Genomic DNA, 19,734 nt, shown 5'->3' with positions numbered 1-19,734 from the left:
TTTTTGAGGTTAAACACGGTGAGGTAAGGCTCAAGCAGTTAGCGCGAGCGCCGATGGAGCCGCCGCCGAGGCCGAGTCAGACTGCCAAAACTGGTTTCTGCGCATGACCGGCCCAGACGTGCAACAAAACCACTGGGACCGGGCGCCGCCGGACAGTCTGTGCCATTTTGTGACCCAATCAACACGTCTCTCTCTAAGGTATAGTGCCTACTTGATATCATTTTATGATTCAGGGAAACTAGTAGTTTTACGTTTTGATATTCACGAACGATATTGATTAATTGATTTGCGATAATTTGTTCACGATAAACGAGGTTTTCGATTTTGATCAGTGATCAATTGGTATTTTTTACAATTTAATTTAGATTTTAAATTGTGAAATAATTAGTTTGAAGTTAATGAAATTTTGCCGACTAGCAATATCAAATCCAAACGAGTTAGCATACACTAGGCTATTGAGGAAAGCAAAAGTTGAGTAAGGCCAATTGAGTATTCTAAAGGATTTTTACCTACACATCTTATATTTCATAACCTCTGTGTCACCTTCCAATATCCCTCCTTTTGCTGAAGCATAAGCAGCATCCTTTGGGCAGAACACGCTACTCAATTACCTAAACCCTCTTGTATCGCAGTTAAGGAGTGATTTAATAGGTTAAGCCTTAGCCTAGTTGTTATTGAAGAACTATATAATTTGAGGGTGACAATAGCCTAAGCTTGTGTAATATAACGTCATATAAACTCAATGTTGCCTTCCAAACACCTCTCCTTTTGCTGCAGTATAAGCAGCATCCTTTGGGCAGTGTACGCCATTCTATAGCCTAATACCCTATCTTGTATGCTTAACGAATTTCTGGTATTTAATTAAAACGTAGAGAGAGTTACGAAACAGAATTAACTATAAGGATATAGCTGTTTTAGTGCTCGCATAGCTAGCGTTAGCCTGTTGATTAATTGGGATCTTTAAAGGATAGTGGGGGGTCTTAGTTATTCAAATTAACCTACCGTAACCTATCCTAGATTGCTGAAGTATATTCAGCATCCTGGTTAGCTGTACAGGCTATCTACCCTTAACCTTTTTGTTGTTTAGAGCGCATTTGCGTGGGTTTAGGGTAGTGGCCGAGGTTTATACGGGCGTTTAGGTAACGATTAACCTACCGTAACCTATCCTAGATTGCTTGAAGAATATTCAGCATCCTAGTTAGCTGTACAGGCTATATACCCTTAACCTTTTTGTTGTTTAGAGCGCATTTGCGTGGGTTTAGGGTAGCGAACGAGGTTCATACGGGTGTTTAGGTAACGATTAACCTACCGTAACCTATCCTAGATTGCTTGAAGAATATTCAGCATCCTAGTTAGCTGTACAGGCTATATACCCTTAACCTTTTTGTTGTTTAGAGCGCATTTGCGTGGGTTTAGGGTAGCGAACGAGGTTCATACGGGTGTTTAGGTAACGATTAACCTACCGTAACCTATCCTAGATTGCTGAAGTATATTCAGCATCCTAGTTAGCTGTACAGGCTATCTACCCTTAACCTTTTTGTTGTTTAGAGCGCATTTGCGTGGGTTTAGGGTAGCGAACGAGGTTCATACGGGTGTTTAGGTAACGATTAACCTACCGTAACCTATCCTAGATTGCTTGAAGAATATTCAGCATCCTAGTTAGCTGTGCAGGCTATCTACCCTTAACCTTTTTGTTGTTTATAGCGCATTTGCGTGGGGTTAGGGTAGTGAACGAGGTGTATACGGGCGTTTATGTAACGATTAACCTACCGTAACCTATCCTAGATTGCTGAAGTATATTCAGCATCCTAGTTAGCTATGCAGGCTATCTACCCTTAACCTTTTTGTTGTTTAGAGCGCATTTGCGTGGGTTTAGGGTAGCGACCGAGGTTCATACGGGCGTTTAGGTAACGATTAACCTACCGTAACCTATCCTAGATTGCTGAAGTATATTCAGCATCCTAGTTAGCTGTGCAGACTATCTATCCTTAACCTCTTTGTTGTTTATAGCGCATTTGCGTGGGGTTAGGGTAGTGAACGAGGTGTATACGGGCGTTTAGGTAACGATTAACCTACCGTAACCTATCCTAGATTGCTGAAGTATATTCAGCATCCTAGTTAGCTGTGCAGGCTATCTATCCTTACCCTCTTTGTTGTTTAGAGCGCATTGGCATGGGGTTTAGGGTAGCGACCGAGGTGTGTACGGGCGTTTAGGTAACGATTAACCTACCGTAACCTATCCTAGATTGCTGAAGTATATTCAGCATCCTAGTTAGCTGTGCATGCTATCTATCCTTGACCTCTTGGTTGTATAGAGCGCATTTGCGTGGGGTTAGGGTAACGATCGGAGCGTAGCAAGGTTTAGTTTGATCCTATAACCTTTGATACCGATCCTAGTTTGCTCGAAGAACATTCAGCATCCTAACTAGCTGTACAAGCTATCGAACCTAATTCTTGAAATAGACTCTAACGCGAGAATTGAATTAACAGATAACACGACACATAGATTATACACGACAACGTTTTCTCTCGCGTCTGATAGGGTAACGATGATGAGTGAATAGCGACAACTGGTTCGCACATTTCACTGAGTTACCCTATCATTTCAATAAAGGATTTTGATTAAACACAGACGATCGACACTTTAGATTATTTGAGACGAAATTAATATTGAGTGGAATTTCAGAACAACAATATTTTGTTGGTTCACATCGACCCCTGGAAATTTAAACCCAGCATCGCTGAACTATTTTGGCAATAGGATAACGAAATCGACAAACACACAGAAATTCCCTCACATATTTATGGCGCCCGAACAGGGACTACTGAATAAGTAGTTATCGACGAAAATTTGGAAATTGTTGAAAGAAAAGTAGAAATTTGAATTTTAGACCATTTATTTGAGGAACAACGATGTTCTATCACGTAGAGAGATTCCTTAGACCATTCAAGATTCTCCTGGCATTGAATATAATGGAAGAAGGTGACAACGGGAGCGCTTCGTCACAAGGAGGCGAGCAACAATCTATCGCTACGGTCACGACCTCGTCTGGAGGAGCGGACCTACGGACATCCACTACTACGACTACTAGCTCTACGGCAGCTGGAACAGCTCAACGACCACCCTCGGATACAGAAGTAAGGGTCAGCTGGGTCTACAAGTTATCAAGATCGCAGCTTGAAGACGAGCTAGGCAAGCTGGGAACTGTACCAGAAGGAAACGCTAATCAGCTTAGAGCAGAACTTGTTCGACGGTTACGACAACGGGCCGGAAAGGAGGCGATTGAAGAGGATGATGAGTTCCACCACGCATCTCAAGAAGCACCAGCGGGTGCATCCTTAGAGTTAGAAGCCGTGAGCATCCGAGAACTTCTGGGTCTTCCACCCGATGCCAATTTTAACGAAGTCAGACGGCTGATGACACAAGCTTCAAAACCACGCCAAGCAACCTTGTCATTGAGGGAATTAATGGGCCGAACTGAGCCAACTACACACCAGACAGCTCGATCAATTGTGGGGGTTCCCGAGAGGCGAACCTCGATGCTTACTCCGATAAGGATGAAGTCTTATGCCCCAGTCTTCACACGCACTCAATCAAATGATGAAGGTGGTTTGGCAGAACAATTGGATTTTGGCTTTAACCACACGAGTGGACGCGAAGAGCCAATGGTGGCAGGTGACGTAGATTCACCAAGACTGTCGAACACTGCCTCCCTTTGTAATACCGTAAGGAAATGGAATTTGAGATTCGATGGAAGGAAAGAATCGGATGCCATCTCTTTCTTAGAGCGCTTGAATGAATTGATGGAATCGTATAGTGTGACCCCTGAGTTGATGTTGAAAGCGTTGCCCGAGCTATTGAAAGACAGTGCAATCCTATGGTATAGGAATAATCGAGAATTTTGGGGTGACTTCATGGACTTTGTCAGGGATTTTCAAATTCAGTACTTACCTCCCGGCTATCTACTTCACTTAGATGACGAAATTAGGAAGGTTCACAGACGAAACCGGATTTACTGGAGTTGGCTGGGATGACGGAAGAAGAAGTCAGCATGGATCAGATGCCGGCGTCACCTACCCTGTCGATGTCACCTGGGAGGCTACGTGACTGGGTCAGCGTGACTTCCACCACCGAGAGTTTTGAGATCATAAGCGAACCGGAAACCGAGTCGAGTCAGCTACAGACGACCCAACCCATGGAGATCGACTTTGGACCGACAGCAGTTCCGCCAGAGATTCTGATGCGAAGCTCAGCAGTAGGAGGCGAGAGTACTAGCACCCCGACCCCGAAGCCCGAGGAGGGTGCCACAAACCGCCCAGCGAAGACACGAGGGAAAAGAAGGACCATGAAGGTGCAAATTCCTGGTACCAACACCTTCAAGAGGATTAATATTCGTAAGTTGGGGCTGGTGCCCTACAAACGATGAACCCGTCAGAAGGGTGAAGAGTTTTGTTTTGTTTGAAAGAAATTTTATTTTATTTGCCCCGTAGGAGATTGCGGAGGTTTATCAGATCCTAAGGAGTTGGATCCAAACAGCGAGGAAGATAGTTGAAGACGGTGGTTTGAGTTAGAAGAATTTTTATTTTTTTTGAAGAAGATAAGGAGCTTTTTTTTTCTTTTCCGTTTCTTTTTTTTGTTTCCACGAAGTGAGTGGAGGATGTAAGGGTTGTTTTTTTACACCTCACTTTTTTTTTTAAGAAGATCACGATAGAAGTCGGAAGAAAATGTTTTTAGTTGAGGGTCATCAAAAGTAGTACGAAAGACCAAAGGTTTTTGAGGTTAAACACGGTGAGGTAAGGCTCAAGCAGTTAGCGCGAGCGCCGATGGAGCCGCCGCCGAGGCCGAGTCAGACTGCCAAAACTGGTTTCTGCGCATGACCGGCCCAGACGTGCAACAAAACCACTGGGACCGGGCGCCGCCGGACAGTCTGTGCCATTTTGTGACCCAATCAACACGTCTCTCTCTAAGGTATAGTGCCTACTTGATATCATTTTATGATTCAGGGAAACTAGTAGTTTTACGTTTTGATATTCACGAACGATATTGATTAATTGATTTGCGATAATTTGTTCACGATAAACGAGGTTTTCGATTTTGATCAGTGATCAATTGGTATTTTTTACAATTTAATTTAGATTTTAAATTGTGAAATAATTAGTTTGAAGTTAATGAAATTTTGCCGACTAGCAATATCAAATCCAAACGAGTTAGCATACACTAGGCTATTGAGGAAAGCAAAAGTTGAGTAAGGCCAATTGAGTATTCTAAAGGATTTTTACCTACACATCTTATATTTCATAACCTCTGTGTCACCTTCCAATATCCCTCCTTTTGCTGAAGCATAAGCAGCATCCTTTGGGCAGAACACGCTACTCAATTACCTAAACCCTCTTGTATCGCAGTTAAGGAGTGATTTAATAGGTTAAGCCTTAGCCTAGTTGTTATTGAAGAACTATATAATTTGAGGGTGACAATAGCCTAAGCTTGTGTAATATAACGTCATATAAACTCAATGTTGCCTTCCAAACACCTCTCCTTTTGCTGCAGTATAAGCAGCATCCTTTGGGCAGTGTACGCCATTCTATAGCCTAATACCCTATCTTGTATGCTTAACGAATTTCTGGTATTTAATTAAAACGTAGAGAGAGTTACGAAACAGAATTAACTATAAGGATATAGCTGTTTTAGTGCTCGCATAGCTAGCGTTAGCCTGTTGATTAATTGGGATCTTTAAAGGATAGTGGGGGGTCTTAGTTATTCAAATTAACCTACCGTAACCTATCCTAGATTGCTGAAGTATATTCAGCATCCTGGTTAGCTGTACAGGCTATCTACCCTTAACCTTTTTGTTGTTTAGAGCGCATTTGCGTGGGTTTAGGGTAGTGGCCGAGGTTTATACGGGCGTTTAGGTAACGATTAACCTACCGTAACCTATCCTAGATTGCTTGAAGAATATTCAGCATCCTAGTTAGCTGTACAGGCTATATACCCTTAACCTTTTTGTTGTTTAGAGCGCATTTGCGTGGGTTTAGGGTAGCGAACGAGGTTCATACGGGTGTTTAGGTAACGATTAACCTACCGTAACCTATCCTAGATTGCTTGAAGAATATTCAGCATCCTAGTTAGCTGTACAGGCTATATACCCTTAACCTTTTTGTTGTTTAGAGCGCATTTGCGTGGGTTTAGGGTAGCGAACGAGGTTCATACGGGTGTTTAGGTAACGATTAACCTACCGTAACCTATCCTAGATTGCTGAAGTATATTCAGCATCCTAGTTAGCTGTACAGGCTATCTACCCTTAACCTTTTTGTTGTTTAGAGCGCATTTGCGTGGGTTTAGGGTAGCGAACGAGGTTCATACGGGTGTTTAGGTAACGATTAACCTACCGTAACCTATCCTAGATTGCTTGAAGAATATTCAGCATCCTAGTTAGCTGTGCAGGCTATCTACCCTTAACCTTTTTGTTGTTTATAGCGCATTTGCGTGGGGTTAGGGTAGTGAACGAGGTGTATACGGGCGTTTATGTAACGATTAACCTACCGTAACCTATCCTAGATTGCTGAAGTATATTCAGCATCCTAGTTAGCTATGCAGGCTATCTACCCTTAACCTTTTTGTTGTTTAGAGCGCATTTGCGTGGGTTTAGGGTAGCGACCGAGGTTCATACGGGCGTTTAGGTAACGATTAACCTACCGTAACCTATCCTAGATTGCTGAAGTATATTCAGCATCCTAGTTAGCTGTGCAGACTATCTATCCTTAACCTCTTTGTTGTTTATAGCGCATTTGCGTGGGGTTAGGGTAGTGAACGAGGTGTATACGGGCGTTTAGGTAACGATTAACCTACCGTAACCTATCCTAGATTGCTGAAGTATATTCAGCATCCTAGTTAGCTGTGCAGGCTATCTATCCTTACCCTCTTTGTTGTTTAGAGCGCATTGGCATGGGGTTTAGGGTAGCGACCGAGGTGTGTACGGGCGTTTAGGTAACGATTAACCTACCGTAACCTATCCTAGATTGCTGAAGTATATTCAGCATCCTAGTTAGCTGTGCATGCTATCTATCCTTGACCTCTTGGTTGTATAGAGCGCATTTGCGTGGGGTTAGGGTAACGATCGGAGCGTAGCAAGGTTTAGTTTGATCCTATAACCTTTGATACCGATCCTAGTTTGCTCGAAGAACATTCAGCATCCTAACTAGCTGTACAAGCTATCGAACCTAATTCTTGAAATAGACTCTAACGCGAGAATTGAATTAACAGATAACACGACACATAGATTATACACGACAACGTTTTCTCTCGCGTCTGATAGGGTAACGATGATGAGTGAATAGCGACAACTGGTTCGCACATTTCACTGAGTTACCCTATCATTTCAATAAAGGATTTTGATTAAACACAGACGATCGACACTTTAGATTATTTGAGACGAAATTAATATTGAGTGGAATTTCAGAACAACAATATTTTGTTGGTTCACATCGACCCCTGGAAATTTAAACCCAGCATCGCTGAACTATTTTGGCAATAGGATAACGAAATCGACAAACACACAGAAATTCCCTCACATATTTATGGCGCCCGAACAGGGACTACTGAATAAGTAGTTATCGACGAAAATTTGGAAATTGTTGAAAGAAAAGTAGAAATTTGAATTTTAGACCATTTATTTGAGGAACAACGATGTTCTATCACGTAGAGAGATTCCTTAGACCATTCAAGATTCTCCTGGCATTGAATATAATGGAAGAAGGTGACAACGGGAGCGCTTCGTCACAAGGAGGCGAGCAACAATCTATCGCTACGGTCACGACCTCGTCTGGAGGAGCGGACCTACGGACATCCACTACTACGACTACTAGCTCTACGGCAGCTGGAACAGCTCAACGACCACCCTCGGATACAGAAGTAAGGGTCAGCTGGGTCTACAAGTTATCAAGATCGCAGCTTGAAGACGAGCTAGGCAAGCTGGGAACTGTACCAGAAGGAAACGCTAATCAGCTTAGAGCAGAACTTGTTCGACGGTTACGACAACGGGCCGGAAAGGAGGCGATTGAAGAGGATGATGAGTTCCACCACGCATCTCAAGAAGCACCAGCGGGTGCATCCTTAGAGTTAGAAGCCGTGAGCATCCGAGAACTTCTGGGTCTTCCACCCGATGCCAATTTTAACGAAGTCAGACGGCTGATGACACAAGCTTCAAAACCACGCCAAGCAACCTTGTCATTGAGGGAATTAATGGGCCGAACTGAGCCAACTACACACCAGACAGCTCGATCAATTGTGGGGGTTCCCGAGAGGCGAACCTCGATGCTTACTCCGATAAGGATGAAGTCTTATGCCCCAGTCTTCACACGCACTCAATCAAATGATGAAGGTGGTTTGGCAGAACAATTGGATTTTGGCTTTAACCACACGAGTGGACGCGAAGAGCCAATGGTGGCAGGTGACGTAGATTCACCAAGACTGTCGAACACTGCCTCCCTTTGTAATACCGTAAGGAAATGGAATTTGAGATTCGATGGAAGGAAAGAATCGGATGCCATCTCTTTCTTAGAGCGCTTGAATGAATTGATGGAATCGTATAGTGTGACCCCTGAGTTGATGTTGAAAGCGTTGCCCGAGCTATTGAAAGACAGTGCAATCCTATGGTATAGGAATAATCGAGAATTTTGGGGTGACTTCATGGACTTTGTCAGGGATTTTCAAATTCAGTACTTACCTCCCGGCTATCTACTTCACTTAGATGACGAAATTAGGAAGGTTCACAGACGAAACCGGATTTACTGGAGTTGGCTGGGATGACGGAAGAAGAAGTCAGCATGGATCAGATGCCGGCGTCACCTACCCTGTCGATGTCACCTGGGAGGCTACGTGACTGGGTCAGCGTGACTTCCACCACCGAGAGTTTTGAGATCATAAGCGAACCGGAAACCGAGTCGAGTCAGCTACAGACGACCCAACCCATGGAGATCGACTTTGGACCGACAGCAGTTCCGCCAGAGATTCTGATGCGAAGCTCAGCAGTAGGAGGCGAGAGTACTAGCACCCCGACCCCGAAGCCCGAGGAGGGTGCCACAAACCGCCCAGCGAAGACACGAGGGAAAAGAAGGACCATGAAGGTGCAAATTCCTGGTACCAACACCTTCAAGAGGATTAATATTCGTAAGTTGGGGCTGGTGCCCTACAAACGATGAACCCGTCAGAAGGGTGAAGAGTTTTGTTTTGTTTGAAAGAAATTTTATTTTATTTGCCCCGTAGGAGATTGCGGAGGTTTATCAGATCCTAAGGAGTTGGATCCAAACAGCGAGGAAGATAGTTGAAGACGGTGGTTTGAGTTAGAAGAATTTTTATTTTTTTTGAAGAAGATAAGGAGCTTTTTTTTTCTTTTCCGTTTCTTTTTTTTGTTTCCACGAAGTGAGTGGAGGATGTAAGGGTTGTTTTTTTACACCTCACTTTTTTTTTTAAGAAGATCACGATAGAAGTCGGAAGAAAATGTTTTTAGTTGAGGGTCATCAAAAGTAGTACGAAAGACCAAAGGTTTTTGAGGTTAAACACGGTGAGGTAAGGCTCAAGCAGTTAGCGCGAGCGCCGATGGAGCCGCCGCCGAGGCCGAGTCAGACTGCCAAAACTGGTTTCTGCGCATGACCGGCCCAGACGTGCAACAAAACCACTGGGACCGGGCGCCGCCGGACAGTCTGTGCCATTTTGTGACCCAATCAACACGTCTCTCTCTAAGGTATAGTGCCTACTTGATATCATTTTATGATTCAGGGAAACTAGTAGTTTTACGTTTTGATATTCACGAACGATATTGATTAATTGATTTGCGATAATTTGTTCACGATAAACGAGGTTTTCGATTTTGATCAGTGATCAATTGGTATTTTTTACAATTTAATTTAGATTTTAAATTGTGAAATAATTAGTTTGAAGTTAATGAAATTTTGCCGACTAGCAATATCAAATCCAAACGAGTTAGCATACACTAGGCTATTGAGGAAAGCAAAAGTTGAGTAAGGCCAATTGAGTATTCTAAAGGATTTTTACCTACACATCTTATATTTCATAACCTCTGTGTCACCTTCCAATATCCCTCCTTTTGCTGAAGCATAAGCAGCATCCTTTGGGCAGAACACGCTACTCAATTACCTAAACCCTCTTGTATCGCAGTTAAGGAGTGATTTAATAGGTTAAGCCTTAGCCTAGTTGTTATTGAAGAACTATATAATTTGAGGGTGACAATAGCCTAAGCTTGTGTAATATAACGTCATATAAACTCAATGTTGCCTTCCAAACACCTCTCCTTTTGCTGCAGTATAAGCAGCATCCTTTGGGCAGTGTACGCCATTCTATAGCCTAATACCCTATCTTGTATGCTTAACGAATTTCTGGTATTTAATTAAAACGTAGAGAGAGTTACGAAACAGAATTAACTATAAGGATATAGCTGTTTTAGTGCTCGCATAGCTAGCGTTAGCCTGTTGATTAATTGGGATCTTTAAAGGATAGTGGGGGGTCTTAGTTATTCAAATTAACCTACCGTAACCTATCCTAGATTGCTGAAGTATATTCAGCATCCTGGTTAGCTGTACAGGCTATCTACCCTTAACCTTTTTGTTGTTTAGAGCGCATTTGCGTGGGTTTAGGGTAGTGGCCGAGGTTTATACGGGCGTTTAGGTAACGATTAACCTACCGTAACCTATCCTAGATTGCTTGAAGAATATTCAGCATCCTAGTTAGCTGTACAGGCTATATACCCTTAACCTTTTTGTTGTTTAGAGCGCATTTGCGTGGGTTTAGGGTAGCGAACGAGGTTCATACGGGTGTTTAGGTAACGATTAACCTACCGTAACCTATCCTAGATTGCTTGAAGAATATTCAGCATCCTAGTTAGCTGTACAGGCTATATACCCTTAACCTTTTTGTTGTTTAGAGCGCATTTGCGTGGGTTTAGGGTAGCGAACGAGGTTCATACGGGTGTTTAGGTAACGATTAACCTACCGTAACCTATCCTAGATTGCTGAAGTATATTCAGCATCCTAGTTAGCTGTACAGGCTATCTACCCTTAACCTTTTTGTTGTTTAGAGCGCATTTGCGTGGGTTTAGGGTAGCGAACGAGGTTCATACGGGTGTTTAGGTAACGATTAACCTACCGTAACCTATCCTAGATTGCTTGAAGAATATTCAGCATCCTAGTTAGCTGTGCAGGCTATCTATCCTTAACCTCTTTGTTGTTTATAGCGCATTTGCGTGGGGTTAGGGTAGTGAACGAGGTGTATACGGGCGTTTATGTAACGATTAACCTACCGTAACCTATCCTAGATTGCTGAAGTATATTCAGCATCCTAGTTAGCTATGCAGGCTATCTACCCTTAACCTTTTTGTTGTTTAGAGCGCATTTGCGTGGGTTTAGGGTAGCGACCGAGGTTCATACGGGCGTTTAGGTAACGATTAACCTACCGTAACCTATCCTAGATTGCTGAAGTATATTCAGCATCCTAGTTAGCTGTGCAGACTATCTATCCTTAACCTCTTTGTTGTTTATAGCGCATTTGCGTGGGGTTAGGGTAGTGAACGAGGTGTATACGGGCGTTTAGGTAACGATTAACCTACCGTAACCTATCCTAGATTGCTGAAGTATATTCAGCATCCTAGTTAGCTGTGCAGGCTATCTATCCTTACCCTCTTTGTTGTTTAGAGCGCATTGGCATGGGGTTTAGGGTAGCGACCGAGGTGTGTACGGGCGTTTAGGTAACGATTAACCTACCGTAACCTATCCTAGATTGCTGAAGTATATTCAGCATCCTAGTTAGCTGTGCATGCTATCTATCCTTGACCTCTTGGTTGTATAGAGCGCATTTGCGTGGGGTTAGGGTAACGATCGGAGCGTAGCAAGGTTTAGTTTGATCCTATAACCTTTGATACCGATCCTAGTTTGCTCGAAGAACATTCAGCATCCTAACTAGCTGTACAAGCTATCGAACCTAATTCTTGAAATAGACTCTAACGCGAGAATTGAATTAACAGATAACACGACACATAGATTATACACGACAACGTTTTCTCTCGCGTCTGATAGGGTAACGATGATGAGTGAATAGCGACAACTGGTTCGCACATTTCACTGAGTTACCCTATCATTTCAATAAAGGATTTTGATTAAACACAGACGATCGACACTTTAGATTATTTGAGACGAAATTAATATTGAGTGGAATTTCAGAACAACAATATTTTGTTGGTTCACATCGACCCCTGGAAATTTAAACCCAGCATCGCTGAACTATTTTGGCCATAGGATAACGAAATCGACAAACACACAGAAATTCCCTCACAGGTTGACCAAAAAATTTGTGAAGATCAACTATTTAATATTTCAGATCTCGAAATGGATTTCCCAAATTTGAGTAGAACGAATGTGATTTCTAATTGTTCAGCTACATAAAGGAGTTTTTTAGCGGCAAGCGCTTCAACACCGAGGTAAAAAACTGGTTATCTTTGCAGGCGGCTGATTTATACGAATTAGGCATTTCAAAGCTTGTCGAACAATGTGACAAATGTTTAAATAAGCATTGAAATTATGTAGAAATGTAGACAAATATGCAAGGAATGTAAATAAAACAATTGTTTTTGAAAAAAATTAAGTTTTAATCTTTTTTCATAATTGGACTTTATTTTTGGATTAACCCTCATAAATCATAACTATCAAACAAGAAATAATAACTAAAATGTTCAATTTCCTGAACATTTGCACACAAAATTTGAAATTGTACATCTTTGCATGGGATTAAATCTACAACAATTTGCCTAATTCATACAAATCGTTATCAAAATCAAACTTTACATCTAAGCTAAAACAGACTTTGAGCCAAAGAGTGTATTACAAAATTCATACATTTTTAAAAATAAATTTTAATGGCTTTACACTTGTTAGAAGATAATTTAGTTTGAGGAATTCACGTACTGTATATATATTATATAAAATTACCATGTACCAGCTTGGGAATTACTTCTGTAATTATTGAGTTCAGGCGTTATGTACAAATAAGCTTTGTCTATTGTCTATTGCCTAAAGGAAGAAGTGTAGGCCTATATCAATCTAAGTGACTGCCTTAGAATTTTATTTAACAACTTTTAATATTTTACAGTTAATTTTTAAGTTTATCTACCATAAATCTGAGATGAATACTTAATTTAAGAATGAGCAATTGAAATACATATTAAACTTCCAGCTACATAGGTCTTTCAGACTAATGTATTTTGTGTTGTTTCTTTAATTTTTATTTATCTGTTTATCTATGCACTGGCATTCTGTGCGTATGTAAGGGAACATCCCAACCCAACACTGGTTACAATCCCTTTGTTCCAACATCGACCTTTTGTTGCATAACGAATTGACAAATAGCATCTGGGTCCAGAATCTTTCTCACTTAGTAGGCTACCAAACCTATATGTACCTTATACTTATCAAAAACCATGGATGAATAAAAAAACAACTTATGTCTTGATTTGGATTATTGCATTTTTGGATGAAGTACCGGTAGTCATTGTCAATATTTCAAATATTATCAGTTTTTTTTTCAATCCGTACAAAAGTTAGTTAAATTAGCTTGAGGACTAAATTTTAGGGCTAACTATCTTCTGCGCCATGGCAGATAAGTTTGATCCTAGTGGTGCTTCTCATTTTAAAACTCCGATTAGTCCCTTAATTTACTGAACCATTACAACGTACTGGTTGGTTTTTAAAAGTAAGATACAAATACAAAACCATTAAGAACAGCAAATTCAAACTTAATATCTAATATTTTTTAACTAATTTGTTTATGGGAAAGTTTAAACCTGAGTCGCTGAATCTCCAGCTTGAGGACCCTGATATCCTCGAGCCGCTGGGAGTACTGCTTCTGTCCAGCATCCAAGCTGCTCTGCAAAGTTTTTGTCTTCTCTCTCAACACTGCCAGTTCATCATTTCGCCGCACAAGTTGTGCATTAATTGCTTCTCTCGCACCCCTTAGCTGTGGTAACGACATTTCATTTATTTTCAGTCGGGTATTTCATATTTTTACTATGGTTGTGTTGTGAGTGTGGAAGAGAAAATAAACTATTTTATTGTGAGTACACAACTAAATTTAAAACTAATTATAAATTGTAAAATTCATTAGCAAGATCCTGGTGCCCACAGTACATAAATTAAATATGAATGAATGTCATTGCGATTGTTTCTAGTTGTTAAATCAACCTATATTTTGGATTTTGTGCCAAGCCCTTTTCCTCACTATCTATCCTTGATCATTAGACTTTAAATTAGTTATTCTGGCAAAAGATCCAGCTGATCTCAGTCAGTAACAAAGCTCTTATCTCATTCTACAAGTCTCATCCTTCACTCGCCTTAAAATACACAACCTGGTATTTTGGAGTCGTATAAATATCATTATCTCAATCTAATACTACATTTTCCTTGAGTGACCTGATCAATTTCCTTGAGGTCCCTGTGGTGCTGAGCGTACGCCTCTCTCCCACTGTGTTGCAGACTGTTCACTTCCATCTCTAAGTTGCTAACAACCTGTTTTATCTCTCTCAACTCTGCCTCCACCTTCTGTGTCTCTATCCTCATCGCCTCCTTCTCAGCGTGGGCCTTACGCAGTGCTAAAACATCCAGAAACTTACCTGGTGATTCCCGTGGTTTATCTGATCAGCGATTAACTAAAGCATCTACCAAAGTCCGAAAGCTATGGGTATTACCCAAGAAACTAAAACCGGCTTGAAATCAGTCACTACAGTTGGTAAATTACACTATATGAACAAAGCTCTGATGCATACAGCAGCCAAACTTTTTTCTAAACTTACAACAACTCCGGAGCATGTTTATTTTAAAATTCGGTAAAGCTGAATTAAATTAAATATGAACTATGAATAGATTAACTATTAATAGACAACAATTTGTTAAGATCAAATAAATAAAAAAGTCATATTAATTGTTTGTGGTGAATCTTTTTTAACTCAGATTCATCATGGTGTACCTCAGGGTTAAATACTTGGCCCATTACTTTTTTTCTGTTACTTAATGGTTCATCAAAGAATATTTGTCTTTATGTTGATGATGCTACTTAAAAGATCAGTAATAAGTTACTAGATCACTAAGAAAACGGCGTGATTCAAAATCTGTCACCTATAAACTACTTTTTAAATAATCACAACCTATATTATTAAATACTAGCAAAACTAATTAAAGTAGGTAGTAAAACCTCCACTGATCCTGTAATATATTTTTAAATAATCAAGTTTTGAAAAAAGTCAGCTCAACGATGTTACTTAGAATTAATTTTAGATGAACACTTAACATGGAATCTTTATGTTGATCATGTAGTGCATAATTTTCTTAAGGGATATTTGCCTTATATACTTATATAGTAGATGGATGTATAATTTCTGTTATATCAATATAGCCTAACTAAAAACTCTTTATTTTGCTTTTATAGATTTTTCAATAAATTTTGGTAGCTATCAATGGCGGTACATCAAAAACAAAATTTGGATAGAATTCTCCTTCTCCAAAAAAGAGCTATCCGCATCATGTAGAATCTAAATTTTTATTATTTTGATGATTCTATCTGTCACCATTTCACTAATCTGGGCATAATGACTGTATGTTTTTCCTACAGCTCTACATGTAAAACAGCTAGGCCCTGTACTTAAATAATTTGGTTCCCAGACTAGGTGACACATTTATTTTACCACAAACAGGAATACAATTTCCATTGACTTACCCAGGCTGAATTCTTTTTACAAAAAAACATCCTGCGCAGGTGCAAAATTTTTAAAGCTTTCTGTGGAATTGAGTGGCATGAATAACTTCAAGGAATTAAAAAAAGTTAAAAGTTTAACTGATTGAAAAGCATCTATTTAACGTTACTAAACTGTAGTCTGTTTGCTTTCTATCTTTTTATTGCAAATAATCATAGTGATTTTATTAATATGTACTATTTTTTTGAGTAATGACACAATTCGATGTAAACAATGTGTACTTAATCAATACAGATGTTTTCAATTCAATTCTATATTACATTTTTCATGGTAAAATAGGAATTTCAATAATTTTTTATTAAGGTAAAATTAATACTTATAGTTATTGCACGAATTTCCCGTAATATAATTTGTAAATAATTTGTATAGGCCTAATTTCATTTCTAGAAAAAGTTTGGGTCTTCAATATTGCTACAAGAAAGTCTAGCATTAGGAGAAAGAGGTTACTATTTGATATGTGAAGTTCAAGGCCTACCTCGAGCCCTAATGAGACATTGTGTTACAAACCTGATTGGTCTAAACTGACACATAAAAACATAAAACTTGACTCGTTATCCAACATGTTTCAAATGGCACTGTCATTCATGACTAACCAATTTTCATTGGGCAACTAACAGTGCAAAATTATAGCTTACCATTGTTTCAATTATAAGAAAAACATGTTGGTTACAAAAATACAAACACAGTCAAAATAAAATTAAAATAATACAAAAATCACTCTAGGCCTACTAAGTTCATATCACGTCATGCAATTATTCACAAACTAAAGAAATAAATATAAGAAAATTGAAAACAAATATGTGTTTTGTTTATTTTTAAAGATTTGTAATCTTTTTTTGATTGGTTGACCACATTTGTCTAACGAATAGTTGTAGCAAACCTCCTTCTGTTACCCTTGCAAGATGCTCGGCACTCAAAAGGTTATAACTTAATGTTTAAACAAACTTGTTTCAGGGTACATACCTAACTGTTCTCGTATTAACTGCATCTCTTTGCCAGCAATGTCTTCCTTAAGCTGTTCTAACTGGAGAGTCATCACCTTAGACTTGTGTTTGAACTCCAAGATATCCTCCTAAAATGACAATTTAAATCAAAATCCAAATATAAAAATTCCAACAAATTGGCCTTACGTGGTGTGAGGCCCATTGCGAACATTTCAGAGCCCTGGTTATTACCAAAATGTAATAGCTCAACAATACCAACTAAAAAAATGTCAATGTAAAATATTAGTATTCATAATTTCCCCCAATCGCCATATTGTTGCTCATTGGGTAGGTTTTCTTTTCTAAAACAGTCATAAAACTAAGAATGGTAAATACAATTTTTTAAATGGGTCCGTCATTTAGAATTACCCTTTTCATTTACATAATTGTCTTTGGTGTATAGTGTTTTATGTTTGTTTTATATATACATTTCCATGAATCTGGTTGGATTTAGACTGTGTAAGCCTAGCTAGGGTGTCCTAGCAAGAACAATAGATAGAATTAAAGTACCTATAGGTATTTACTTATCAAGTAAAAATGTCTATAGCCCTAGTCCAAAACTTTGAATCCAATTTATAATTTTATAAAATACAATAGAACAAACTATACAAACTTTTTTCCCATATACAATTCATATAAAATTTGCAGCATTTAACAATTTTTTTATTAGTCCAGGCAACGAAGACCGTGTAGAGAAAAAAATCATGTATAAGCCAAATTTGGTACAGTTCTAGGAGAAGGGTCCCTAAACACTAAAAGTATGTAATTATTAAATTTTATTCACTGAAAAAGGGTTAATTTAAATCAAGCCTTTCTTTATTGTACTTGGTATGGTAATATATGCCAAGTAAAATAAATAAGTTAGTAGGTCTTAGTTTTGTACTTTCATTTTTGTGTCATATATAAATCTAGATACAAAAACTCACAGTCAAATTTTAACTCAGGCATTTAACCGCACAATATATTTTAACCAAACAGGTTGATTTTAAAACATGAGAGCCCAAAAAGTCAACAAAATTTATAATTAGAAATAACTCAAGCTTACTATTTCAGTCATTTTTGCAAACTAAAATCCAAAACTCAATATCTGGTAGTAGTGTTATTAATTGTTTGCCATTACGTTTCTATTCACAACTCGAGCACTCAATCTATTTTCACAAATGTGACTAAACACGCCATACATCCGGTTGAGGATCACCACACACCAAAGCATTTGCATGTCGGATATTGGCTTGTTTTATTTTACCTTTACAATCACCTTTTTATTGAAGCTTATTAAAAAATATAACTAAGTGAATTCAGAAATGATTAAAGTTAATTTGAGAATCATAGGATGTCAATATGCTTAAAAACGAAATAAAAAATAAGTATTAACCCATAGCAAACAATAAAACTCAATACAGTGTTCTGATTCTCATGAGTTTTTTAAAAACTCAACAACAGAGGATTTTTTAAATTTTTTAGCAAGACAAATGAACCTCAATTTATACTAACAACAACCAGGAAGAATCATTAATTGGTAACCATAAGACTGAATAACAATTGACAGCAGTGACCTGAGCTTCATTGAGGTTCTTGGTGCAAGTGTTGAGTTCAAAGCGCAAGTTCTCACATTCGCTAGCCTTGTTAGCCAGTTTGCCCTCCGACTGAGTCAGTTTCTTCTTGTAGTCATTGACAGCTACTTGCTGCAGCTTAGTGTCATCAATGGCAGCTTCCAGTTTCTTAGTCAACACCACAGCATCAGCCACATGTCTGCAACAATACAACATTGATTATAGAATTTTAGTGATGGTGTTTAGCAAAGTGTATTTAAAAAAAATGGAGTAGGTACAGGTAAAAGGTTACAAAAAATAACACTGAGTTTTGTCCTAATATATGACTTCTTCAGAGGGTAGTTTAAAGAGAAAAATCGGCTGGTAAACTAGTTTAACTCCAACCTATAATATATATATATATATATATAAAACTAATAATCCATTTGGCTTTGTATATGGTCTCGCTAGCCTTAGGATTCGCATCCCATATTTTGCTGAGTGTTGAATAGGCTTTCCTCTGGTATCAATAAAATTTAGGAAATAAGTGCTATAAAATATCCACTTCTCATAACACAGTTATATCATCAAACTAAATTTTCTCTTCAAGTGTTTGGTACTATGGTAGTTGATAAAAATATAGTTCAAATTACATGGTATTAGTTTTTTATCATTGGCATTGTAACGTGGTGTGTGCATAAAACAGCATTTATCAGTGCATACTTTAGAACAATTCAACTATATTATTTTGTTCTTAAAATGGTTCCAGCTTTATAACATGGCGATGGGATTTACTATGATGCTTATAAATAACCAAAGGTTTGACCTAGTTTACCTGTCCTTCTCCTTCTCCAGAGCAGCAATGTGCTGTGATTGTCTACTCAACTCCAAACGAGTGTTGTCAATGTCATGCTCCAAGTACAGCTTTGCTTGATTTATCAATTTTATTACTTGTTCTTTTTCACTGACAAGAGCTGCAACATGATGCAGAATATAATAATTGGAGTGAAATAATAATCACTCAAAGTTAATAGGTTTTTCATAGTACATGCAATAATTTTGATGTCAACTTCTTACATTCAATCATTTGTTTTGTCAGTGAAATCAATTAGACATTAAGGAAAGCTACAATTGCATTATGATACTTGTATGTTTTTCAGAACAAATTGAATGATATTGATCAACTAGAGAACACAATCAGAGAAAAACAAACTATATTGTTTTGACGCTCCTTTAAAATGGCGAGTTCATGTTAATTTACACTATGTTTCTAGTATAGATTAAAAATAGAGAAAAATCTGCAAGAAATTGTGTTGAATTTTAGAGTTGTAGAGGGGCTAGTTCAAACATTGTCTGTCAACAGCATTTTATTACATGACACTAGTTAGGAATCATCCTATATGGTAGTGTTTC

The 19,734-nt window shown here is 38.8% G+C and overlaps 1 protein-coding gene across 1 annotated transcript in view; it reads right to left on the bottom strand.

The window, feature by feature from the left end:
• The window catches only part of LOC129001990 (cilia- and flagella-associated protein 58-like), a 64,593-nt gene that overhangs the window by 17,510 nt on the left and 27,349 nt on the right, over positions 1-19,734 (bottom strand). Inside the window, exons 9-13 of the mRNA XM_054429461.1 lie at positions 19,157-19,295; positions 18,346-18,541; positions 16,770-16,878; positions 14,470-14,648; positions 13,845-14,017 (exon numbers count right to left, since the gene is read on the bottom strand). Coding sequence (XP_054285436.1) covers positions 13,845-14,017; positions 14,470-14,648; positions 16,770-16,878; positions 18,346-18,541; positions 19,157-19,295 — 796 coding nt within the window. The remainder of the gene's footprint in view (positions 1-13,844; positions 14,018-14,469; positions 14,649-16,769; positions 16,879-18,345; positions 18,542-19,156; positions 19,296-19,734) is intronic.

Source organism: Macrosteles quadrilineatus, unplaced genomic scaffold, assembly GCF_028750875.1.
Source record: "Macrosteles quadrilineatus isolate MER2022 unplaced genomic scaffold, UCM_ALF_1.0 Scaffold_9__3_contigs__length_116548681, whole genome shotgun sequence".
NCBI lineage: Eukaryota > Metazoa > Arthropoda > Insecta > Hemiptera > Cicadellidae > Macrosteles > Macrosteles quadrilineatus.
Note: the sequence above shows the minus strand (reverse complement) of the source record. Positions and strands in the feature narration are given on the sequence as shown.